The sequence below is a fragment of the Crocodylus porosus genome, unplaced genomic scaffold (assembly GCF_001723895.1).
Source record: "Crocodylus porosus isolate Cpor-Errol unplaced genomic scaffold, CroPor_comp1, whole genome shotgun sequence".
Lineage (NCBI taxonomy): Eukaryota > Metazoa > Chordata > Crocodylia > Crocodylidae > Crocodylus > Crocodylus porosus.
The window spans coordinates 28,899,022-28,925,552 of NW_017728886.1; the positions used below are offsets into that span (position 1 = coordinate 28,899,022).

General features: G+C 43.1%; 1 protein-coding gene across 4 annotated transcripts in view; it reads right to left on the minus strand.

The window, feature by feature from the left end:
- Positions 1-1,577: 1,577 nt before the first annotated feature.
- Positions 1,578-26,531, minus strand: part of APBB1IP (amyloid beta precursor protein binding family B member 1 interacting protein) — a 98,407-nt gene continuing 73,453 nt past the window's right edge. For 3 of the 4 annotated variants that reach the window (XM_019531786.1, XM_019531801.1, XM_019531792.1), the window contains 5 exons: positions 23,558-23,668; positions 12,938-13,036; positions 11,067-11,184; positions 4,985-5,076; positions 1,578-2,542 (listed from right to left, as the gene is read on the minus strand). In XM_019531786.1, coding sequence (XP_019387331.1) covers positions 1,991-2,542; positions 4,985-5,076; positions 11,067-11,184; positions 12,938-13,036; positions 23,558-23,668 — 972 coding nt within the window. In that variant the 3' untranslated portion in view covers positions 1,578-1,990. Of the gene's footprint in view, positions 2,543-2,726; positions 2,887-4,984; positions 5,077-11,066; positions 11,185-12,937; positions 13,037-23,557; positions 23,669-26,531 lie in introns of those variants that run through there. The other variant, XM_019531810.1, reaches the window with a different exon arrangement.

The following is a 26,531-nucleotide window of genomic DNA, read 5'->3' on the forward strand; positions in this document are numbered from 1 at the left end:
CAACAACATTAATCTTTCATCAACATAATGTGGTTTATTTGTGATAATAGGTGAGTGGTGTATAAAAGATAAAGCTATTTGGTATAAAAATGATCAGATAGCAGATGTTTTCATGGGGGTTTTTTTTATACCTAACTACTCTTCACAAAATGACATTTGGCTCCTTAACATTTTAGATGTTTTTGCAGTTAATATAATTAGAAATAGAGTACAATCAGGTGTTTGCAATCTTCTTTCCACCCCCGTTTTAACTTTACTTACTTGTGTCTGTCTGATCAATAAGGTTATTGCTATGGTTTCTATTTGACTGGCCAAGCTCATTTCAATAGCATTTCTCAGTTTGGAGATAGTGTCAACTTCTAAACTCCCAACCCAATCAATTCCAAACATCCAGGTAATGCTCTGTTAGGCATCAGTAAGCAGGGCCATACTGACATTTGTGAAAATCAGAAAACCAGAAGAGGCACATGAGGAACATGCTGCTCTGTGGCATCTGGTTAGCAGAGCTAATGCCCTCAACTACCTCTGTAGTTGTCCACAGATTGATGAACCAGTCGGTGGCAGTCATTAACACTTTGTGTAACATTCCTCCCTTAACTCTACCCACTCATCCTTTTAGTAAAGTTTAAATAAATACTGACAATCTGAAAGAGGAAGTAGAAGTACACACAGAGAATGTACACTTGCCTATATAATAGCTACTGCAGAATAACTCCATATGTGGACATACTTAATGCAGAAAAATAGTGTCTTGGATTTGACTGACAAATTATTTTCTAGTGTAATTCTATTGCAGCCATCAATTCTATAATAGAAATGAATGGAAGCCAATATATTGCCTTGCTTCAAACGCTGGCAATACAAAACATATTCATTATAAATAGCTTTACAGGATAAGCTGCCTGAGAGGGAGAAGAAACAAGTGACAAGACCTCAAAGACAAAATCTTAAAGTACTTGAAGTTGCCTGCTACCACATTTCAATACAAATGTTTGCTCATTAAATTTGACACTTTGTGCAGGTATAAAATAGAAGATATTTTTATTTGAGCACTAACAGAAGATGCTATTCAGATTAACAAGGAAGAATTAAATTGAATCACAAATGAGGAAGAATGTAGGTAGAGACATATTCATACACAGACATAATATGTTTTTATAAAAATGAATGTCTTTAGGCACAGCTGAAGACCAATGCTAATAAGTATGGGGGAAAAATGCTAACCAAGGGAAAAAATAACAGATTTTTTATCTTAAAAGTGGTTTTGTCTAAAATAATTAAGATAAATGAAGTTTATAGGTTACAGCTTTGATAGCTGACAAAAGTATTTTTAACCATCCTTGAGAACATATCAGTCTAAGCCATTTCAGTAAATGTGGCAGATTCTTGAAGGCACTTGGAATAGGCAATGCCACCCGACATCCTAGAGAGAGTCCTGAGTTTGTTTGGTTGTTTGGTTTTTTTTCATAAAAAAAATTTTTGGGAGAAAAAATGACTTTTTGATTAAAATGAAGAAAATAAACATTCAATTAGGGTAAAAATTTCAGTATTTTTTAAAAAAATACTTCAAAAGTGAAAATTTTTGTTTTTCAATAAAACTAAATACAGAAAATTTACATAAAAACTGATTTCCTCCAAAAATTTTCCATAAGAAACAATTCGTGTGTTTTGATCAGCTCTAATCTCACCATAGAAATGGTACATTTACTCACTGGGATTGATCCAACTAGTCCTGCTGCCAGGAATCCTAAGCATTCAAATGGGCTGAGGAATGAGATAGGGGCCAAATTTCTTGCCTCAACCAGCAGTGCTTGCTGGATCAGTGAATGGCTGGGGCGGAGAAGACAATGGTGTTCTGCCCCATTTCTTTGGATCCCCAAGAGGAATTCTTATAGTAGGCAGAATTCCTCCAGGGGCTCCTGATCTAGCACCCGCAGCATGACTTCCCACAACAAGAGCTGTAGTTTAAAGTTTGTTCATCCAATAGACTTCAGGATGTATTACTGCCCCTCTTTTTGTCTAGGGCTTTCCTTAGATCAGACATGAAATCTAGTTGTCCACCTTCAACCCCAGTGGACTTTGTCTCTCCTACTTGTTCAGTATTCTCTTGCTTTTTTGGAGCAGGTAGACCAGGCTTCCTTGTCAGTGGTAATGGTTTACTGGTGCCAGAAGCTGGTGGAGATGGAGGCGGAGGCGGAGGTGGAGGTGGAGGTGGAAGGGGTGGTGCCAGATCTCCAGTGCTGTTGCTAAAGGAAGGTGGTGGAGGGGGCACAAAATCAGGAGGACACTCGTAGGAGTCAGGTGATGGGGGTGGCAAATCACTTCCCATGTCAGGCGGTGGTGCTGGAAATGAGAGAGGATCCGATAGGGAAGCTGTGCTGCCTCGCTTGGCTTTTGAAGGCAGACAAGGTGAAGATACAGTTGCTGAAGATCGCCGTTGAGGTGGGGGTGGAGGTTGCAAGGCCTGTTTAGCTTGGGGCTTCTGTGGCCTGATGGTTGGCTGCGCTGAACTAAAGTTGTTGACAACATTTGGTTTCTTTTCCTTTAATAAACAGAGTGAAATGGTCAAAGGGCTGGTGTTATGGGAAGAACATATATGAACTTATGTTTCTGTCACATGATTTGAAATGACATGAACATGCACAAGATATTTTCAACATTTTTTACTACCATAGAGCTAACAGGAACCAGAAAGTGTTTGAGCCAGACCTCCCTCAACATAGCGTCACAGTGGGAAAGGTGGCAGATGGTCTCTGAACAAAGCTTCCTATTGTCAGCATCTGCTGGGGGTTCCAGTTATTCTTTTTGATTATGGGGTGATAGATAAAAAAAACATTTTGCAGTACCAAGCACTTCTCCCTTTAGGTTTCATTATTTCTGTGGAGACTGACAAAAGCCAACAGCAGGGATGATTTATTTTATAAAAATTCATTAGAAGCTCAGTGTATGGTACTGATAGGAGAAACAGTGGGCAAACTGCAAAGTGTGCAACTGTATCACTGCACCCCTCTCTATCCACCCCTGCCTCTGAAGGACAAGGACAGAACTTTCCCCTTGCTGAACTTTTTGTGCTGGCAGAAGCTTCCACTTCAGTTTGCAGTGGCAACAGGATATTACAGAAACAAAAAATCCCATTGAAGTTTGAATGAACTTTCAGTACAAGCTCTGTCCTTATAGCTTTTTCACTCATGCCTACAGGTAATCTATATTAACTACATTATAGTTATTGGAGGACTCATCCATACAGATTGTCCCTGAGTTGAAGGGAAATAAAGCAGGCATGGGTTATCTGCCTCTCTTTCCTATGTTATAGTTATGTTCTCTTCTCAAGATGTTATTCCTATTTTTAATTTTTTTTAAAAACTAATGTTAAAATAATGAAACACCAGCTGTCTTCAGTGGATTATGACATTTAGCTATCCTGGCATACCATGGCATTGAATAATCCGTGGGGATACCAGAGGTGAACTCTGTCTCTGGGAGCAGGGTCCATCTTCATGCCCCTGGGAGTGGGGGTTCAGTATACATGCTGCATCTTCTCTTGAAATGGGGTAGTGGGTTCCTTTCTATGTGTCTGTTCAGCTTTATAAATCATTGAAGATTGAAGCAGGGCTTTGGCTCTTTGGTCTTGATCTGGAGGCAAAGAGGAAAGTCTGCTACTGCTGCTCTTGCACCCAGATGAGGACCAGTAACTATCTGCTGTGTGTCTTGCCTTCTGTTCAAGTAAGATTTACCTTCCGTCCACTTTCCAAAATATGGTAAAAATGACCAGAACCCTTTAAGCTCTAGAAACATTCATCCCAAAAAGGTAATGTGTGCAGGTCCTTTGATTGCTTCCTTGAAGCAAAAGTGAAGGCAAAATACCCATCATACAAGTTAAGAAAAATAAAGCGTTGGTTAGCGGTCATTAGGAATGTGTTTGCTTTGGCTGAATGTTACCCAAACAATCATTCCCAGTGTGTCTGCTAGTCCATATTCTGAAGATTAACACAGCCCAGCTGGCACAGCCTGAATGTATTCCCTCTTCAGTGTGGGTGGGTTTTTTGACCCCAGGAAATTCCAGGGTCAAAAAAACCTGTGTGGAAAAAAAGCAGGGTGGTGCACGTGGTGGCAGTGTGCACTGCCCAAAACTAGGGACTGGCCCATCACAGCCATGCTCCAGCTGCCAGCCAGGCTCCCAGCTGCAGGAGTGCCATGGCTGCAGCTTTCCCACCCCCGAAAACCCCAGGTAAGGCTGCTGGAGGCAGCACAGTTGCTGGCCCAAGCCTCCCCTACTGCACCTGGGGTAACCTGCCACACATCAGAGCATGCATGGCACAGGCATTCCCCAGGGACAAGCAGCAGTGACACAAGGTGTGCTGCTGCTTCTTGTCCCTGGAGAGACAAATGCCTGTGCTCGTGTGGACACTGCCACAGTGTCTCTGTGCTGTGAGGAGGGAACTTGGGTGGCCGGCTTCTACTGCTGCTGCCGAGCAGTTCTTGGCTTTTGTATTGTATACATTTCATATGTATTGCACAGAGTTTAGGAGCGGTAGGGTGGCAGTGGTCAGAAGAGTTAGTTATCCACTTTTTCAGACAACAGGACGGTCGCTCCACCATCACTATCTCTTAATACTCTAGTGCAAGGGTGGCCAACAAGTGGCACAGGTAGCGTCTGTGTATAGCACATGGCAGACTGAGGCAGGCAATACAGCAGCAGACTGGGCAGAGCACAGGGAAGGATGAAGGAAGCAGAGCAGCACATCAAAGAGAGAGCACAGTGCTGGAAGCAGAAAGAGCAAGCAGGAGAAGGAGATAAGAGTGACACTTGGGGAGGGTATGGGGCTAATTTGTGGTACACCTGCCATAAAGTTTGCACACACAAACGTCTCTCCTCTCCCACTCCAGTGTTTTATGAGAGTAGAGTGAGGGGGAGGGGAAACTTTGGAACAGCAATTGAGTTACATTAGGGTGTAGGGCACCAATAGTAACCTCGATTATGTACCTTTGCAATCTCTGCTTGTTTTGGGGCCTCTGAAAACTCCTTGCTGGCAGGAGGTACAGTGTGATGGATCTGTCCATTTGCTTGAGCAGTACCTATAATACACCCGAAAGAGAGAGAAGAAAACAGTTTTATTTCTTTCAACCGGGGGAAGCAAAGGCATATTAGGAATGAGGGCTACCAAACAATGTTTGGATTCTACCAGAGGAGAAACAGTTACAATTCTTGTATAGTAAATATCATAAAATATATGACAATATCAAACAAATACATAAAACCCCAGACCCCACATCACCCATTACAACCATGCTTGTTTGCATCTGTATTCAGTTTAAATATATTTACTATGAAAAATAAACTGTTAAAATAAATAATCCTATGAATCCTACTATAATTGCACGTAACCATCCTATAGGAAACCAAGTAATGATGACCAAGATGGAAGGAGTGGAATCAGTGTAGTGACACATAGTTGAGGAGGGGTGAGGGTCCCTCATTTTGATTGGTGGAAGGGGGCTGGCTGTGTGACAAGGCAGAGGTAAGGCTGGTACTGGAACTGAGAAGGAGGGTTGTAATTGGCCTTTATGAGAAGCAAGCGTGGAGGCAAGGGAGCAGAGTTAAATATAGCCCTCTCTGACCTGCTGCTACTTAAATTCTTAACCACAGTTTACTATTACTAAACTTGGGGATGCCATTTTAAGTTAAATTCTCCAAATGGATTGTAGATTAATGCATTCCATTTTAATGGAGCCTGTTTCAATTTAGAGATAAAAGTGTAATAGTTTTACAAGGATTTGAACACTGGAGCTATAGTTTTAAGATAATGTGGACAAGAGAATCTTTCTCTTGACATTATTAAAACAGCTGATAGCTCTGAATCTGTTTTTCCTAGCAGAGCCTTATGGAAGATTTGTGAACCTGGATAGTCCCAGAGTAGCAAATATTTGCTGGCTAAACTGAAACTCTGAAAAAGTTTTGTATACTTTTGGTGTGTTTGTAAGGGGCTGTGCATAAATATCTTGGTACTGCCAACTGCTGTAAGTGAAAAGGAGAGCAAAAGAAAGTATTTTGGTTTTAACTAGAAAAATAAACTGTCTAGTCTGCTAAGGATTGAATGAACCCTCCAGTTTAGTCTGGGATTTTTAGAGACAAACATGCGAAAGAAGTAGAGATATTCTTCTTTGGTGTCTGGTGCATACAGTTCTAAACTGCAGGAGCTTAGTGATTTTCTTAGTGTAATTTATAACACTGATGCAGTAAAGATGAAGGATGTCATGACTGAGATGCCCATGTTTGTGGACTGCTTTTTCAGTTAAAACAAAAGAAGGAATCTGTAATTTCCATGTTTGTGCTTATATTATCATGAGTAATGTCAGTCAATGTTATCACATGGCATAAAACAAAATAATAGTAGCCTGGGCCTCAAAGGTAGGACTACCTAAGGTGAGAAACTAGGCAGAACAGAAGTATAAAGTGTTCCCACAGGGATGCCTGGATTATAATAGTACTACAATGGAGGGCAGAGAAATCTGCCTAGAAAATTTGGGACTGGTTTCTTAAAGGTGCTCCTACTGGAGTTCATGGGATTTGTAGATGCTCACGTTTTGGAAAGTCGGCATAACATTTACTGCCATATTAATTACTGTATTGGAAATTACAATTCAGTGCCCTATTGCTCAGTTCAAATCATGTGACTAATTGGTCATGGCTTATTTGACTGCCAATTTAAGGCCCAATTGAGCAAAGTACTGAAATGTATATGCAGCTTCAAGCATTTGAATAATCCCTTCAGTGTCAATCAGTCTATTCATGCTTAGGGACCTAACTAAATTGCAGTTTCATGAATCTTGCAGAAATGGCAACATCCAAGATTGCTCACAAAAACCTGGGTTGCCCACAAAATCCACAAAAAGAAAAAAAAAAAGTTTTTATTAAATCTTCTCCTGGGTGGGTGTTGCAGACTGCCCAGGAGGGGAAAGTACCGGCTGGTGGGGCGGCACAAAGGGGGCAGCAGACAAGATGACAGTCGCCCCTCCTCCCACTCTTCCCACCGCCCCCAGGGCCTCTTTACCAATCAGCGCTGAGGGGTAGGACTGGACAGGCATCCTTCCCTGTGCTCTGCCAGCCAGCAGTTGAGATGGAAGCCACTCCCTTGTCCCTCCTCCCACCTGGGGTCCCTCTGCCAATCAGTGCTGAGGGGCAGGGCCACCACAAATGGGGCTCATCATACCAGGACAAAGCTATGAAAATGACTTTGTCTTGCCACAAGTTAAATTAGGTCCCTGTTCATACTCAGTTGCTTCTTGGATCAGAGGCCTTTACTGAACATTTGGTATTCTGGAACAAGGATACTGAAGTGACCAAGTATACTTAGCACATATGAAGTTTTCATCCCAGCTTATGGAAATGAACTCACTATACTTGCAAATAGCATGTAAGTGCTGTGAATGCAATAGGAAGTGTTCCAAGTATCCTGTTAAATCCTGTTAAATGATTTTATTTGTGTAATTACAAATCATGTACCTTTTAACCGAGAAGCAAGGTCAAATTCTACTGTGCCAGTGACACCACTGCAGAGATATGTATCAAGGAAGCTTTGGGCCTTGGATCTTTGCATTTTATTTGTTTATTTAGAATTATTTCAACCCATTTAACACAGTGTCATTTTCTTTATAGGGATTATGTTCCATGTTGATTGGAAATTCAATTAGGAGCTCCCATAAGCAGGTACAGTCAGTCATGTGAGCATGAGCCTGCTGCAGAGGTGGGAACACCACTGAGGATCCCAAATCCTGTTACCTAGCTTAGGGAGAAGCATCTTTCCTAGTATAACAGCTTGCACCTGCTCCCTGCGAACTGGCTGTTCGCTCTAGCCATCCCTTCTCCCCAGCACCTCCCTGCTTATCTCACATGCCGTATCTTAATCTTATTCAGTCCGCAGGTGACTAAAGAGAAGAATCTAGTTGAAGGATGCGTGGTTTTGTTGGACCTCCTGGCATGCCATATTCTTAGTTTGGACTTTCTCTCATCTGGCGAATCTTGTTTTTAATTCCTCAGGCCAGTCCCTCCCTCTGGAAGCTTCTGAATCCTGAACAGGCTTAGCACCAAGCTGACTTTCCTTGCAAGCTGTTACATCTCTATCAGCGTTCCCCAGGCTTACCCCAGTCAGTTCCCCTGGGTCTCTTCTCCCCAGTCAAATCCCTTGCTTCTCTTGCTACTGGGTCCTTCCTTTATACTGCTCTCAGGGGTATGGTATCTAGCCTTAAAGAACCCTGTCCATTTGTCCTTGAAGGGGAATTGAAGGGGTCCTACATACCTGCTGTGTGTGTTTTATCTGTCCTACTGTGAACAGAACTCAAGAGCTACCTACAGAAGCTTAGGAACAACATACTCAAAAATAGTGTCATCTCATTGAGGTGTGAGGTAAGATCAGGAGGGAGTACTGTACTTAAATCCACTGTCTAGAGGAGGGCAGTCTGACACAAAAACATAATCAGGAAGTTAGGATATAGCTAAATGGAAGCTCTCTTCCAACGTCTTCAGTTAATGGGTCCTTTTCTATTTTATAAACTGCACTAGACTTGAGGATAGTATTGGACACTTGGTCCCACCCATCCATCAAACATGCACACTGCGCGCAAAGATAGCCAACCAAAGTTCACTTTGGGTTTGCTAATATGAATCCAGGCCTCCTTCCCTCTGCAATTTTATTCATGGTGTTCGCTCTCATTCAAGTGTTCCAATGTTTTGTGTTAAAATGAAATGGAACTTAACAATACTGCTTTTAATTAGAAGTTCTGGTCAAAATGTGATGCCAACAGAGCCAGGCGAGAGCCCAGGGATGACGCAGTATGTCTAGGAAGAGCAGTGTCTTTCAACTTTGGAACGTCCTGGCATTGTATATGAAGATTAACATAGCGAGAAAGAGATGAAAACAATGAGTGTTGGCATGGGATTAGTTTGGTGCCAAAGATCTTCAAAAACACCAATTGTGCAGTTCAGGGTGTTTGCAGACACCATAAACAGTAGCCACAAAAAAATGATCTACATATATAGCTTGCATGAGATGGGAGAAAAGGAAACTCCACTTGCCTTTCTAACTAGTGATTGAGGTTGATTAAGAACAGCTCCCCCAACCCCTGCTATGTCTGTGTGGGGCTGCTGACTGCTGTTCTTCATTTCAGCCAATATTGTATAATGTAATTGGAACAAAATATTCCGCTCCATTTTAAATCGTCAGCTAGCAGCTGCTCGTAGTTAGACATTCCAGCTTGTATACCATGGGAAAAGTGAGTTCTGGCAAATATGTAGTTCTCCATATTTTGTCATAGCTACTATGTGTTAAAATCCAATTACCTGCCCATATTAGGATGCTAATAATCCTCAACAGCTAAGTCTGTAGAGAAAACATCAGTTAATAAGATCTTTCCATGGTATATGACCATGTAATCTGATCCGTTATTTCAGATTAATAGCCAGTGGAAATATTGGCTTGTTGTACTGCTTCTGTACTTGGACAGAGCTTGCAATATATGCAATTTATCACTGCTGTAATTAATTTTCATTTTGATTTTGTTCCAAATTTTTGTTGCATATCTGCTGTGTTAGGGTTGAAGTGTTATAGCTGTGATGGTCCAGGAAATGTGCGAGAGGCAAGGCTTTTTTTATGGTATCTTTTATTGGTAGTTGTAGTAATTGTATTAACAGCTAAGAGAAGTATTAACAGCTTTCAGGCACATACTATCCTCCTTTTGGTCTTCTCGCCCAGATGGTCCAATAAAAGATTAAAAAGGAATCCTTGCCTCTTGTGTATATATTTTGTGTGGACAGTACATGCACGCACCAAACAACTCTCACTGACAGTTTAAAAACCCTGTATGCCCACTGCTCCTGCTGAAATACGGTCACAGTTTAAAACGAGTAAAATTCTCCTGCGCACTCCCATCCCACTTTCCCCAGTCTTAAAGCCTAGAAGGCAACTGCCGCTTGGCTGAGTGAGACAGGTTATGTTTCAGAATCAGCTAACATGGGTCTCTACACCCAATGAAGTCATCCATTATTTTACTGTACTTTCCAAATCTCCCTCCTTCATCTGAACTCGAGAAGCCAGTTCCTTAAAAAAGGTCCCAGTGCCTTTAGGACTCTGTGCCCTGTTATGTCTGAACAATAAATGGGCAACAGAGATGCTGTAAGTACAGCAAATACCTCAATCCTCCCCATCCTGTAACTGTGCTCTGGTGAAAATGAGTTTGCTAAAGATATCTTGCCCCATGGTATGATGGAGTCAAATAATCTCCATGCAAAAATGAGGAGAAAGTAGAGAACAGAATAGCTCATAGCTGTATTGAACCCCTCCCCAAATAACATTAGCATCACCCAATCTCCCCTTTGGAGGAGAAGTTCCAAGGATGAGTCTAGGGAGGAAGAGATGCTTTTGAGTGGAAGGCTGGAGAATTCTAGCACTCATGTCTGCGCTTTCAGTCAGGATAACAAATAGTGGGAGAGAAGCCATGGTCAGATACCACTGAAATAACGTGCATAAGTATGCGCTTACTTAAATCTGCTTTGGTGGCCTTGTTTGTATATTCAGGCTGCTTGCAGATGTTAAAAACAAACAAACAAACAAACTGGATTTTACCAGAAGAAGCAGTGCATTACTTTGACCCAGCTCTGCAGCATCTGTATAGATTGGGTGCTTCAGCAGCACTTTTTGGCACTTTTATCTAAAGCTGATTCCATCAATTATTAGATAAAAGCACCAAATAAGCCCCACTAAAGTGCCCAATCTCTACAAACATCGTGCCAGCTGGGTCCAACTAATGCTCTGCCCCTTCTGGGTATGTGCTGGGCTTGATGCAGGAGTGCATGGAGTTTAAATAAAGTGCCATGTTGGGGTTTTTTTAAACATCTGCAAGCAGTCATAGAAGTGTAAGCTCATTTGTACAGGACCTAGGTTACAACTGTTGTCCTGAACAGGACATTTTTTTATGAATCTAGTGGGAGAGTTTTCCAAGGATAGATCCTAGGCAGAGTAGTTAGTCAGTTTAATTATGATGCAAAATGATCATGTGAGCAGTGATGGTACCTGTTGATGATGATCCTGTGCTCACAGCTGGTTCCACAATCCCTAGGCTTGTCCATCGAGCTGCCAACCCAGCCCGTTGTACTGCACGCTCGTAGTTATCATACAGTGTCTTGCCATACTGGGGAAATAAATCACACTTTTTATCCTGAGTCAGAGTGTGAACACACATGCCTCGCTGGCCAGACACTCATTTGGTTTGAGCCAGGTTTTTTGATCCTGTTCCTCTCAACACATTTTGATTAAAAACACCTATTTGTGCCAATTATGTCCCTCTGCCCAAAACTTAGTTACATGCTGGGGGAAGTTTTGCTTGTACCAAGCCTCACTGGCTCCAATGCCCAAGTGGAGTCCCATTCATTTCTATCTGATTCTGTCATAAGTATAGGACAGAAAACTCAGTATAATATTTAGCTCTTTTAGAATAGTGCAAACGACCTTTGAGGTGTACAAGGGCAAGTAAGCAGCATTATCTCCATTTCACAGATGGAAAAAGGAATGACAGAGGAGCCACAGTCTCTCAGTGACAACACCTGAGAGAGAATCCAGGTCCTAAGCCTGGTGCACTGGAGCACAACTGGCTGACTTGATATTTTCAGCTTAGATTTGGATACTTTGAAACCCAGCTCAAAACCAAGCGTAACTGGGAATGTTTCCAATGACTTCCCATGAGTTAGCTTTATGGGGTGGAAACAGACATGCCACTTTTATTATTACTATCAAGTCAGGCATTTCAGGGCTAAACCATTATTGTGCTATGGCAGGGGTTGGCAACATATTGCCTGTGGGCCAGATCTGGCCCATGGAGCCACTGGATGTAGCCCATGGAGCCAGAAGGGGCTGGGGCTGGGCATCAAGACGCTGTACTGCAGCTGGGCAGCTAGAACCTGCCCCTGTACTGATACCACTTCTCCCCACCCCCTGATGCAGCACAGGTGCAGCTTCCAGGAAATGGGGAACCGATTCAGGGCCAGGCAACTTCAGCTGTGCCTGTGGTACAGCCAGGAGCTGGGGAGCGGGCAGAAGTGACAACAATGTGGACACCACCAGCTAGAAGCTGCATGGTGCAGGCAGGGAGCAGACAGTTAGAGAGAACCAGTGCCAGCAGCATGGGTTCAGTTCCAAGCTGCCGAGCGCTGGCATAGCTCCCCTCCAGCTGGAAGCTGCACTTGTGCTCCCGTTGGGGACTAGGGTGCTAGGAAAAGCATTGCTGATGCCAGTAGTCCTAGGTGCCTGGCTCTGGCATGGATGCATGCAAAACTGCTCTCACTGCTGATGCAACACCGAAGCCACCTGGACAGAACCAAAGTGGAGCTGGGTTGTTCCAGCCTGTGACTTGAAAAGGCTGCCAGCCCATTAAGTCAGAACGACAAAGCATGCCAAGGAGCAAGCTTGTAGCATGCTTAATGAATCATAGCTGAATGCCTAAGCCCTTAGCTTAGCCATCAAGGTCTCCACCATGACTTTTTGGTGTCACTCCATGGACGAGAAGCAGAGTGGCATTTCCTGAAGCTGAGATCAAGCCACTTGTTTAATGCCTGGATGTAGTGATTATACAGTGCAGTGGGAAGTATGACCGTAGCTTGTGGAGATGCAACAAGGTAGCTTTAATCTAGCTAGCAAGGGTACCAGTTGCAATGGAGACATGATGGCTATAGGGATACCTGGGTGGTCTGTGTCACCCCATCTTCACTGCTGTTGGTACCTGAGCTACCTATACTGAAATTAGCATGTTCCCAAGCCTACACATCCCAATCACATCTCCAGCTGTAACACAGGCATAGCTCTAATGACAGCCATTTAGTGGGGTTGGGGGGGTGGAGCTGGGACAGGGTCCCGGAGGAAAAAAATAAAGAAAATGCCTTTTTACTTGCCTTAGCAATTCTTATTCCAGTTACCCACTGATGTAGAGTCCACTGGTCATCACAGCATAAATACTTGATATATTGCGACTCCTTCTGAATCTGTGGATGCTGAAATGAGTAATTTGTGCAATTATAAAATTATATATATAGCCAGCAAAATGTAAAAAGCAGAGACCCAGTGTGATGATCTCAGTGAGGACAATGCCTTTCTAAATTGCATTAGCCTGGAGATGATTAAATCAGTGGTGGAAAACAGCATATAAAAACAGTGAGATCACAAATTACAGCACATGCAGATTAATGTTAGCAGTGTTTTCTTATAACAAATTTAATGCATTGCAAGACAGGCTTGCTTTGTGAATTCAAGAGTTTTAGAAATCTAAAATGTGATCGACGGGTCAATAAAGTGTACAAATGTCATAGTTTGGGGCTTAACACTTTAACATATTAATATGAGGAAGAATGGTTCTCGTTGCAGTTTGCCTTCTGTAAAGCATCCAGACTATTGAACATGAGTAGTTTCCAAAGAGCACGGTAAATCTGGATAACCAAGGACTTTCCCCTGAAACACAGGTTTTCTCTTTACACTCAGTCTTTCTTTGGGCCTGAGTCTAGTTCTGTTCCTCCAAATTTCAGTCTATTCTCCTTGATCCTGGGCACTCCTCATCAATACTGGTGTAAGATTGTGGTACACTGTGGCTAGAGGATTATACATGATGAATGCCATCAAAAGTGATATTTTTTCAGGGATATTTAAATCCTTTCAAATTCTTCTGTTCTTTGTTAAGCACAGAGACCCCTTCCTGCCACTGCTTGACACTGATGCACCCCTACAGCTCAATCTGCTGCAATTTCAGTCTGATACTTCCCTGAAAATTGTACCTACTCAGTTGTTAGATTTTGAAGGAATTAGCCTCCCATGATACAATGCTGAAAACTATAAACACAAGGGAGCTCTAACAGTCAAGAGTAGGAGCTGTCTGCTGCCATCTATTGGTGAATTGGGGGAGATGGAAGAGCAGACAGTATTTGTGTGGGTGCTACCTGCTTGGTCATTCTGGCTAATGTCTATTTAAGTGTTAATAGTCATTCAAGCTTCAGGTATGGGGTTAATGAAATACTGTTGCCTTTTAGCTGTGGCAAAAGGGCAACAGAACTGTGCTTAATATGTCTCAAGTGAGGAATCATCATCACCTGAACTTGTATTGCATGGCTGAAGCATGTGCTGGACATGTGCGCAAGTGCATGCATGCAAAAGCAAAAATCTGTGTGCGACTGGATCCCCTCCACATAGTAATGGCAGCGATGAGTGAACTCTGGCCCCCCACACAGGACCTGTAGCTGTAGCAGAGTTAGGCAGTCCAGCATGAGACAATGATAAGATGATAACAAAGCATTTGTCCGTGAAATCCCAGTAGCACTTTCCCTGCCAGACCTGCCGGAGCACACCTCTGGAGCTTCTCTGACAAAACACCACAAAGGCGCATGGCAGGGGAAAGATGGGGAAGCATGGTATCAGAGAGACTTTTGCCCATTGGAGGCTCACAGGAATAGGTGGGCAACCAAGGCAAAGAACTATCATCCACGTTCCCACTGGGGCGAACGTTTTAATTACTAGTCATATAAACATGTGCTTGGCTGAGGTATTTTCTCCCTTAATGCAGTTTTCTGTGTCCCAACCTCAGTGCTTGTAAGAGGGGCAGTTTTGTCTGTTAAGGATACCCAGGTTCTTTGAGGTCGCAAGCCAGAACTGTTTAGAAATTTTAATTTAAATATGTAGGTGTTTGAACCCAGCCCTTTTACTACCAACAACTCCTGGCATTAATGGCTATCACCGGGTTTTTTATCAAGGTTCATTGCTGGCTGTTTGTTCTGGGAGACTCTACCTCTGCCCACTCGAGGTCTGACTCAGTCTTCGGGACACCCCAGAACAGGCGCTCCTCTTTTGCAAAGAGCTGATATCATATGGAAAGCATCAGCCCTGGATGTGCCTCCAAGAGACAGCCTCTGCTCTGATCTGTAATGTCCTATTCAATCCAGAAGATGGCATCAAATCCCTTTCCACTGGACTTTCTTAGGGCCATATGTTTCCATCAAAGTGAACAGCAGCTTAATGATCTGGTAAGTCTCCCTTCATTTTTCACAGACCACATTTAACAGCATCTTTTTTGAGATCTTTGAAAACAAAATTAACTGAAATAATCGGGACAGACTGGGAGGAGCTTGCTCCCTGGCTGCAAATCAAGGCTGAGTAGGCAGGAGCACAAAACAGTCATGTTACCATGTCAGATACGGTCCTGCCTTAGGGACACACTGCTCAGAGGAAGGACCCGGCCCCAGGAATGTGTCAGTGTCCCCTGCACACAAAGAACACCACATCCATCTGAGTGGATCTGGCCAGGATCCCAGCTGCTACGGAGCTTGATGACATGTCTCTGCATGCCATGGAGGACAAGGATGCTAAACCCAGCAAGCATGCAAAGGTAGAAGCTGTTTACTTTTCCCATACCCCTCTGCAGGCAAGAACTGGCCCAGTGTTTGCAGTTGCTGAATTGAGCCTGCTTCAGAGAATTTCTAACAGTTCTTTTCAATAACAACTACAGCAAACCAGAGCCACAGTCAGTACAGGACAAAATGAAGGCTAAATCACTTATCAGGAGGCTGAATAACCACTGATCTCAAAAGGATGTGAGGGAGCATAGCACCTCACAGAGACAGGCTTTTCTTTAGTCAGGTAACATTAGCCAGCTAACATTCATATTACCACTCAATTAAAAACAAAGTAATATTCCTTATGAAAAATCTGTTTAATGTAGCAGCTGTTTCTATCTGTTTTCTATGTTGTTGAAAGACAAGCTCTCTCTGCCTGTGAGTAACATTTCCTCTAATGCGGTCTCTGACTCGGAGCCCCCTGAAGGTCAGGGGGAAAGCTCCTTTCACCTTTAATATGCTTTGGACCAGGTCTAGAAAACTATATCTAGGGGCACGTCTATATGAGATGCATTAATCTAAGTTAATGTGCATTACGGGTGCCCATTTACATGTGCATGCCCTTAATGAGCATTAACTTAGGGTAATCATGACTAAATTTGGTACTTGCAAATGCAGGTATCAAATTTAGTCACAATTAGTTAATGCACATTAACACACATGTACACGTGACCTTAGCACTAACTTTAGTACCGGGTCTGCCTAGCTACTGCAGGGCCACAGGGGCACGCGGCAGGGCTGAATTGACTTGGGACTAACTGTAGTGCGAAGTGTACTAACTTTAGTCCCAAGTCACTGCACATGTTGACATCTGCCAAAAAACCAACCAAACAATGTGCATTAGCTTAATGCACATTAAATTTAGTCAGGCTTAAATGCATGTGTAGATGCACCCTAAGGGTCCAAAGCCTTTGCATCTTTTAAGTGCAATATCCCCACCACAGCAAGTCAGCAGAGGTAGAGCCTGGAACTCTGAACACCAAAAATGAACAAACCTCTGTGGCTTGCTGGGATTTTGGTATTGAGAGCCCTGCATTCCCTCCCCAACAAAGTGTCCCCCCAACCCCAACATTTATGGTGGCTCAAATGTGATTCCCATGGACTTTTAGATGCTTAAGACAAGCATCCCTTGATAGAAAGTGTGTATAGCATGTAATCCAGTCCACACAAAATATAAGACTGCTACTGTGAGTGGGTTAGTAGAGTTACTGTGTTAGCACAAGTGGTGGAGTTCTGTGCTGTGGAAGCTAAAGATGCCAGCTTCATATCCTCCACTGATAACCCAGGTTGTGAATCATTCTACAGGCTTTACTAGATGATGTGGAATGGCTGGACCCAGAATGACTAATGTGGGAGGGACTGACCTATGTAAAATCCTGATCAACAGAGGAAAGCTATAGACCATTCATGTAAACAGGCTTTCCCCATCCCGCTGCTTTGGATTCCTAGGACAATCTGTTGCTCAGCATATGGACCCAGATCCCTAGCCCTGCAATAAGCTCTGTGTGAGCATGTGGGTGTGCCTGTGCAGACATCATAGCTAGATCAAGTCTTTGTTCTGAGACAAACTGACAAAAGTGCGAGCAAGCTGCAGCCGATGTTTCTAGGTCTAAAAGCAGATAAGCTATTTTGTTACACAGTTCATATTGTGCTCTGGAGAGGTCACTGCAATCATCTGACAGCAAAGTGAAAACATCTGTTTCTGCTGAAGAGGTTTATTACCTTTCTTTCTGAAACATCTAGAAATAAACTGAATTATAAAGAATAACTAAAAAAGCAGTGGCTTGACTTTTGCAAGCCTGACTTGAGTGACAAGTGATAACATACAAGCAACAGCTAAATAAACAGGAAGGGAATTCAGCCTTTATCTATGTTAAAGGCCACAAAAAGCTGTCATACTATAGTGCCTGCAAAATCATTACATGGTGCACTGACATTTCATAAAAAACTACACTATTTATCTAAAAGCTTTCTTCTGTAGATCTCAAGGTGCTAAATAATGATGAGTGGACAGCATCACTGCTGTTTTACAGATGGAGAAACCAAAGCCTGCAGGTTAAGGGCCTGATTTCCAGACACACTGGGCACCCACCACTCCAAAGGAAGTCAGGAGGCAAACCTCTGAAAATCTGGCTGACAGCAAAGGACACCCATGAGGTGAGAACCTAGTTCTCTGCTCTGAGGCTCGGTTTCCCCCCTAAGCATCACTACAGCAGATAAATAATTTAGAAACACTTGGATACTAAGAGCTGATTTCTAAGAAGCTGTAGAAATCCCAAATTTATGCAGAGATTACTTTCTCAGATATAAAGTAAACTTGTTGCCTCAGGAAAGCAAGACAGTACACACTGAAAACCTAAAGAGAAGGAACTGAAAGATGTGGTTTCTATGGCTTGTGCCAAAAAAAATGACTAAAAGTAGCCAGTCTGCATGTTTGAAGTCGGGGATTATCTTAATAACATACTCTCTTTATTTCACCTTCTTTTATGAAAATAAAAAAATAACTGAAGCTGCTCAGGCATCTCACTGGCTTCCTTTCCCCAAATGCATGGATCAACACCAAGTGTTTGAGACAGAACAATAGCCAGAAGGTTTAGGTAAGCAGCCAGCTTTACATAAACCATAATCTTTCAATTTAGTCCAACACTTTAAAAAACGCTTGTTCGTTTAGGCCTGTTTCCTGGGTGCTCAGTTTCTGTTATTTTGGCAGTAACATAACTGGGAGTAGCAAGTGGGGCACCAACCCTAAGGGTTGACTATGTGGGAGCACATGAATCCCACCGGGGGTCTTTACCACAGCAGGGGGCAGCAGTGTGGTAGGACGAGAATGCAATGGAGCTCCCCCAGCATCAGCTACCGCAGGAGTAGCAGTAGCCAGCAGCTGCCTTCCCAAGCAAAGAGCCCGGGCTGGTAATGCTTCCCTCCTCCCTCTGAATGAGCTTCCTGTGCCTCTTTACTTTAGGGCTAGTTTTCACTCACAGCCCCATTGCTTTCAACCTGAACCAAATAGCAGACGTTTTGAAAATCAGCCCCAAGTTTGGTATTTGCTTCTAAATCCAAACTTCCTGCAACCAAAACATCTCCCTGATTTGCTGAAAAAGTATGAATAAGCTGCACTGCCTCATTCAAAGGGAAGTATGTTTTCAATTGACCTATACTTCCCTAGTGGCTGAAGTAGTATTTTAAGTTTAGCCATTTAAAAAAAGGAATTGACAGATATTATTAACTAAAGAGAATGGCTTTACACAGCACATAAAAACTATTTGTTAGACTGTTTCTCACACTCTCCTTTTCTACCCTCCATCTGTACATTTAGGCCTCAATTCTATAAAAACATACACATGTAATCACTTGAGGGCAGGACCCCATTTTTCAGCATGTCTGAAACAGTTCAGTGCTAATTAATAACATCTTTCTACACTTGCCATCTTCAGACGAGTGGTGGAGTCATGAACATGGATCTGAATACTCATCTGAAGTCACAAAATTTCTCATCCATGTCTGGTTTCCCTTGATAACTATTCTTTTCTGCCTCTCCCTCCTGTCATTTATCTACCAAACACTCTTACCTTGGACCTTCACGTCCTTGAAATTGTATCCTATTGAATGCTTTATGTACAAGCCTCAGTGTCTGATGAGTGTAGCAGGTGTGGGCTTGGAGCATATCAGCAGTGACCAAACTGATGACAAAATTCTCTGCTGGAATAACTCCAGTCTAGCAAACCAAACAACTCTGGCAGGGAGTTTGGCCTTAACTGTCTCTAGAAAACTGGACATCTGAAAGAAGCATGGCAGCCTCCAAAGGATATCAGGAAAATTTAGCTAGATAGCTTGCAAAGGAAAATGTACCCAGCTGTGGAAATGGAGTATGATGATGCCCTTGTCTCAGTTTATCCCCAGGAAACCACTTTCTTTTCATCCTAGATTAATTCAGCATTATGCATCATTACCTTCAGATTACTCAAGCAAAACCAGCACCAATAAACCATAATTAAATCCATTCTTTGGCTCAGACACATCAGACTGACTAAACCAATCAATTTGCATATAGATTACCTTGCTATTTGTCTGCTTTGAAGGATTCATTACAGTGATACAACCAGCTCCCAGACTAGTGAGTATACTCCCTCATAGATCAAATGCTAGCAGCATATTTAATAATATTCAAAGTTTCTATGAAATAAAATAGAAATGAACCAACAAAGTGACGAACGGGCCCTTCTTACTAATGGAGGAGGGCCTCTCTTTGACTTTGGAAGACTTTTAACTTAATGCCATGAAAGGAATGACAGTGGTTGTGGGATTGGGATGACATGACATTGAGACAACATGCCCACCTCAAAAGCACTCCTAGATACTTACTGAAGGAGGAAGAAAGGGGTCATAGGAGAGTCACCACTCTGTAGCAATGTGTGGTGTAAAGGTGCTAGCCTAAGTTGTGCAGAACACCCTCAACTTATTTGTTTTGTTACAGGTATGAGAGGTAATTTATTCTTGTGGAGGAGAGTCAGGAGGCAAAAGCTTTATCTTCATTTTGTCCCTCTGAGCAGACGTTACAGTCAGCAAGGTGGTTTGGAAAGCAGTTCCACTGAGAACCTTATTTTACTTTCTACCACCAGCTGCCAGGTGATAGGAAAAGAAAAACATTGGCTTTGTGTGGCTGCAGGTTGAGATGAAGAGTCCTTCTTACAGAGCTGGCTGTTCACCTCGTTTCTTTTGTTTGTACAGGAAATCAGGACAGTTTTCTTGGACCATAATATTAGCATTCTCTAGCCACAACTAGGTGGCTAAAGGTGTTCAGGGTTTTTTGGTTGAATAAGGTCTCCCTTTTTATATAAAATTAAATGAGCCAGTAGTCAGATATGAGGATGCAACACATCCGATTTTTCTAAAGGGAAAAGATCTGTTTGCACACGTTAAGGGAAAGGGTGGAGCACTTTCACTGTGTTGAGTATAGTTCACTAAGTAGATAGGAAACATCTGCATCTTACAGGGGCAGCCCCCAAAAGGGGCTTGTGTTCTTTTGAGGCTCTGATTTTTAATAGGTTAAGTATATATTTGTTATGTACAAAATAAAGGGCGGTCTGATGGGATTCCTGGCTCAGGTACCAAAAGCCTGTTCCAGCAGTTCAGCTTCCTCTTACAGAAGGCTATAGCCTAGCACAGACCAAATGCATAAGGAAAAATAATCTTAAGTTTTAGAGTTCCCCAAATGCCTAAGGATGCTTTCTCTGCTACTAAGGGTATGCCAGAACCCACTCCCCAGCCTGCACTTTCTTAGGGATCCAAAAAGATACCAGTTTCAGTTTATGGCTCGGGGATTAGATAGGGGCATTTCAATATAATTTTAGCTTTCTGGTAGATGCTGATTATCCACCTGTGCTCCTCTCAGCAAGTCTCAGCTGGGTTTGTCTCTTGTCTAACAGCAGCTGGCATTAGGAAGCAGCTGTCTGTCCTACAGCCTCAGCCCCTCCCAAATTATCCTGAAAGCAGTCTCCTGAATGTGCTAAGCACAGTAATGGACCACAGAAGCCCTTGAGAAATCTCAGTCATGCAACCTTTTCCTCCACTATCACTAGAGGCATCTTGATGGTTCACAAAAGGAGAGGAAAAACACCAACTTGGGTGGATTCTTCTTTGATCTGGGCTGCAGCATATCTAAAACCAGTAAGTGGAAGGAATGATAGGTAAGCTGCATTTACAGTGCATCATGATTCTTTCAGAACATGGTTTTGCAGAGACAAGAGGTTAATCTGAAAGGACTTTAGGTTATGTCTACATTGCAATACCAAAATGTGACAGAAGCATGTGCCTCCGCTGACTTAAACAACCTGGTCTGGGAACTGATAACAATGCAGCTGCCAGTATCACAGGGTTCCAGCTGCACAACGTACCCAAAACCCTGGGTAAATCTTTGGGTGGTAACCCAAGCTGAGACTCATGCCGCCACCGCTGTGTTCTGATTGATACCTGAACGAGTTGGTTTACACTTCACTTGGGTTTATCCACACACAGCAAAATTGAACCTCTGTTGTTTCCTGCACCTCTGCTGTTTACCGTGGGCTACTCTGCTAACTAACTACAAAGAACCATTTCCAGACTGGGGAGTGCAGAAACAAAACTAGGGCTCTATTGTGGGGATACCAAGACTATGGTTCCAATTGCCCAAGTTAATGGTGTAGTTATGACATGCCCTGACAGGTTAATGCTAGTGTCTTGTAACTACTGCATCTGTTCCTTTCTGATAATTTATCCTAGGGACTTTATTCTCAAAGCATGGCAGGATGAGAGAGATCTCATGCTGAGATTAACTGATGACCCTTAAGGCTAGTTAGTTCTTCTCTGGCAACTCGGTTCACATTTTCTTCAGCAGGAGAATCTGCCTACGAAGCTTTCACAAGGAAACAAAAGACAGGCTGCTCACTAGTATACATGTTCCAAGTGTCCCCAGCTCCATGCCTTCAAATACTAGGAGCATCTACACAATCATAAAATAACACTGCTTTATTTCTTTTCCCCTCAGTCCCCAGAGACCAGGAACTACTACATCCTCACCCAAACTAGCTGAAGGTCAAACAGGTCTTTTTTTTTTTTTTATGAAAGATGTGTGTAATTTTTTAAAAGAATAATTATTCCAGGCTGTTATATAGACTTACCTTAATTGGTTAGGATTCTGAAATAAACTAAAGAAATCATATCATACCTTTTTAACAAAAAAAAAAAAAAATGAAGTAACTTTGCCTAAGGTGTCTTTGGAAAACTGAATTATTTGAACTGTTGAACAGTATTAATCGTAAATCTGCTTACAGAAAGTCAGTCTGACTCCCTGATTCCTATAAGTTGAATCTATTTGGTCACAAGCAAACTAAACAGGCAAACATTTGAAATGAGACAGATTTTTCTTTTTGTATGAGTCCAGTAAATGCAGTTATTACCAGAAAAAAGGCAACAGAAATATTTGCTCCTTCCTATTCTTTGGATTTCTATATTATGCTTACACACAGTTCTTGTTAGTCTCACAGACACAGTAAATATAGCTGTAGAAGACGAATCCATATCTTTTTTCTCACATACAACTATGTCACTAGATACAGTCCAATTCTGGAATCTCCATTCCTGATCACTAGGAGCCCATGTCCAGTTAAGGCAAGTTAACATTTTAGACTACAACATTCTAGACCTCACAGCTCTCTGTCCCTTCACCATAGGCTCAAATCCACCCCTTGAGCTGTGTCCAGACAAGTGTGGCCATGTGGTATGTGGCGCCGCAGGCACATGTGGCACCACATAAAGCAGATTCAGGTGTTCTCTGTGCTGCAAGGGGGGGGGGTGGAGGGGGACTGATCCCTGGACATTCAGGGGTCAAAAATACACATGGTGGGAAAAAAAAGCAGAGTAGTGCACAAGGCGGCCGTGCACGCCACTCAAAACCAGAGCCAGGCCATCTAGAGCTGCGTTCTAGCTGCCAGCCAGGCTCCAAATAGTGGCCCATTGGAACACCCACCCCTGGCTCCCAGATAAGGCTGTTGGGGCCAGCCCAGTGCTGGTCCCAGCCTCCCTTACCCCACCTGGGGTAATTTGCTACATGCCAGAGGGTGTGTGACAGTTGTTCCCCTAGCACTGGGCCAAGGTGCACTGCTGCTAGTTGTCCCCAGGGAGCCAAATGCCTAGGCTTGTGTGGATGTGGCCTTGGAGTACTGGGGGCATTTCCTGCAGGAGGGAAATAGGCAGTATTGGATCCTAATGCTCCCCATCTGAAAAGTTCCTGATGGGACATAGTATTTACTCCAGTGCCTGGTGTTTAGCTAACAAATGCATGAGCCAGGTGCACCAGATTTTTCTCCCCTAGCCACAAGACTTAAAGCATGTTTGTGAAAGTGTGCCATCTCTTAGTACTTTCTCCAGGATGCTGAACATCAGATAAAGGGACCCAGTTCAACAAGTTAATGGGACTACTTATATTTGAAGCCAAGTGCATTGCAAAGGCACCTTGCTGAAAAATGTCAAAGCTAACAAGAGTTGAGAGCATGCGGTACCATGTCTCTTGCAAGATCAGGCACAGAATCATGAGACTGAACATGATGATAAATGAAAGCAGCTAGAACACACGTTTACAAAATAGATTTTTCATGTAAATACCTTTAAGACAAAGCAGTGGTCCGTAGGAGCCTTGTATTTCACTCTGTACTGAGTACCATAGTAAATGTTAACATTCTCAAACTGTATAAAGCAGGCCAAATCCCGAGATGTCTAAAAAGGAAAAACCAAACATACTGTTGTGAGGAATTAAAGGGTTAAAACTTGGATGCCAGGCATACTTACAGACCTGTTTTCAAACTGTTTTGATACTGCTGTTTGTTTCAAGTGTGGACTTTATCGATGCATGACATTTTTAAACCTAAGCATGCTTATATTTCAGTGAACTTTATAACGAGCAGGAAAAGTGCATTGTGCTGTATGAAAATATTTCACTAGAATTTCCAGTTTTTCATGTTTTACTATCATCTCTGGTTTTTGTTGCAAGATCAGTAACAGTGCTACTAACTAAGGGAAACTGAACAGAGTGGTTGTCTAGTAGGGAATATTTTTAATTTAGTAATACAGCTGTAGCCCTCCCAAGCCTGCTCTTGTAATTCTAAGCTGGGAAATAGATTTGGGGATCTCCTTAACTTTATTTCTAAGGAACCGCTTTCCTGAGAGATGCATAGAAAATGTGTGCAGATGTATACACACTAGTAAACAAACACTGATCTCATCTGCTCCTGCTTCAAATTGTCTCCAAGGCAGATATTTTTTTTCTTCTTTCCACTCCCACCTGTCTACCTACAACATGGTTTACCTGTTATTTTTTCTTAATGTGTTGCTGTAATGACAATGTATCTGTTGCGGGCATGTTTTTTCTGTGCTAAAGTGTTCTGGGTACAGCATATAACCACTTTGCACTCTTTATATATATACACATCCAAAGATAGTCCAATTCTCAGCTTTTTCTTTTTAAATGCACTACCAGTGGTAGGCAACCCCTGGCATGGGTGCCAGAGTGTGGCACATGAAGACATTTTGCTTGGCACATGCACCTTGGGGAGGATGGTGGGGAAGGGGCTGGGTCTGCAATGCCACAACAAGGATTGGGCCCCTTACAGCTCCCCCGCCATCCACCCTGGCACTCCAACATCTTACAAGTTGGGGTTGCGGGTGTTTTTGGCACTCTGCCCAAAAATGTTGCTGACCCCTACATTAATATTTTAGTGTCTAATTAGTGTACTAATATTATCATGTTTGTTTGTTGTTTTGATCATTAAGAGACTTATTGGGTCCAATTTATTCCTAGGATTTGTGAAACATTGCCATTAAGTAGTGACTTCAGCAAAATGCCTGAGAAGGGGCTAACAGGAAATCCTAAGTATAGACTGTTCCCCATCCTATCACTCTACTGAAGCTGATGGAAGCTTAATTGATTTCAGTGGAGCTAGGATTTAATGTGGAGATTTCAACACTGCAAGACACTGAATCCATTAAAATCAATGAAATTACAAGGGAGTTTTTGTTTTCCTTTTAGGAACCAATTCATGGCAACTAAGAACAACTGAGATGCAATTATTTAAAGGAAGTTGTTTGCTGAGGGAATTATAATGTAACAGAACCACAAGTCATTTATTGCAAGTATTTTTGCAATGCCATGAATGTTATTTCTATTGGATGATCAGAAAGGAAACAAGACCCCAGTCATTTCACTGAAAGGAAAATGTTTTGTTTTGAATAGGTACTGTGTTTGTGTGTGTGTATGAAATTCTGGTGCTGCTGTTTTCTTGAACTCTCTGTGAATACTGCTTTTCACGTGATGAGGAATGGGACAGAAGTAGAGTAACTTTGAAGGGAAAGGTCTGGTAAGGAAATCGTGATGCAATTAGGCTCAAGAACTTTTTTTCAAGTGTTAGTGCCCAATCTACATGCAAAAAACCCAGCTGGGTCATGAAGCGCTACAGGGATTTGGGAGCGGGGCACAGGTGGTGTTCTCATTGATCCTCCCAGTCTTGGGCTATGGGCTGAGGAGGGAGACGAGGATCCATGTAGTTAGCCAAAGACTGTGGCGCCAGTGTCATCGGGAAGGCTTTGGCTTCCATAACCACAGCCCGCTCTTTGGTGAGAGAGGCAGTGAGCTACTGGGAAGGGATGGTCTCCACCTCTCTCCCCTGGGGAGGAGGCTCTTCTCAGGTCTGGCTGACCTGCTCCACCAGGCTTTAAACTAAGCCCACTGGGGAACAAGGGGGACTACCACCAGCAGTGGCCCACTGAGCAACCCTTGCAAAGCCAGCACGCCAAGGCACTGAAGGGAGCCCACCCCTGCCCCAGCCCTGGTACAATCTGTGGGCAAGGCAAGGGCCCCCAAGGGGACACTTGCCTGCCTGTACACAAATGCCAGAAGCTTGGGGAATAAGCAGGAGGAGCTTATCCTCCTGCTCAATGCAAATAATTATGATGTCATAGGGATAACTGAGACCTGGTGGGACTCCACCCATGACTGCACCTCAGGTATAGATGGCTATACCCTGTACAGAAGGGATCGTGTAGATAAAAGGGGTGGGGGTGCAGCTCTCTATGTTAAAGAAAGCTACATGTCCCTGCAAGCTGATGTTGGCGACCAAGGTGGATGGCTGGAGACCCTCTGGGTTAAAATCCGTGGGGAACACGGCACAGGGGACATAACAGTGGGAGTCTACTACAGACCTCCTACCCAAAGTCCAGAGCTTGACCAAGAGTTCACCTGGGAACTGGCTGAGGCCGCTTGCTCCAGGATCACGGTTGTCATGGGTGACTTAAATTACCTGGACATCTCATGGGAGGATCACTCAGCAAAATCCGAGCGTTCGCAAAGCTTCCTCTTGTGCATGGATGACCTCTACCTGACTCAAGAAGTCTATGGGCCAATGAGACGTAAAGCACTGCTTGACCTGGTACTGGCAACTGGGGATGACCTAGTCAATAACCTAACAATTGAAGGGAAGCTGGGTGACAGCGACCATGAGCTGATCACCTTCACCATCCGCCATAAAGCTGGAAAGTCAGTCAGCAACATGGAAGTCCTTGATTTCAGGAAAGCCAACTTTGACAA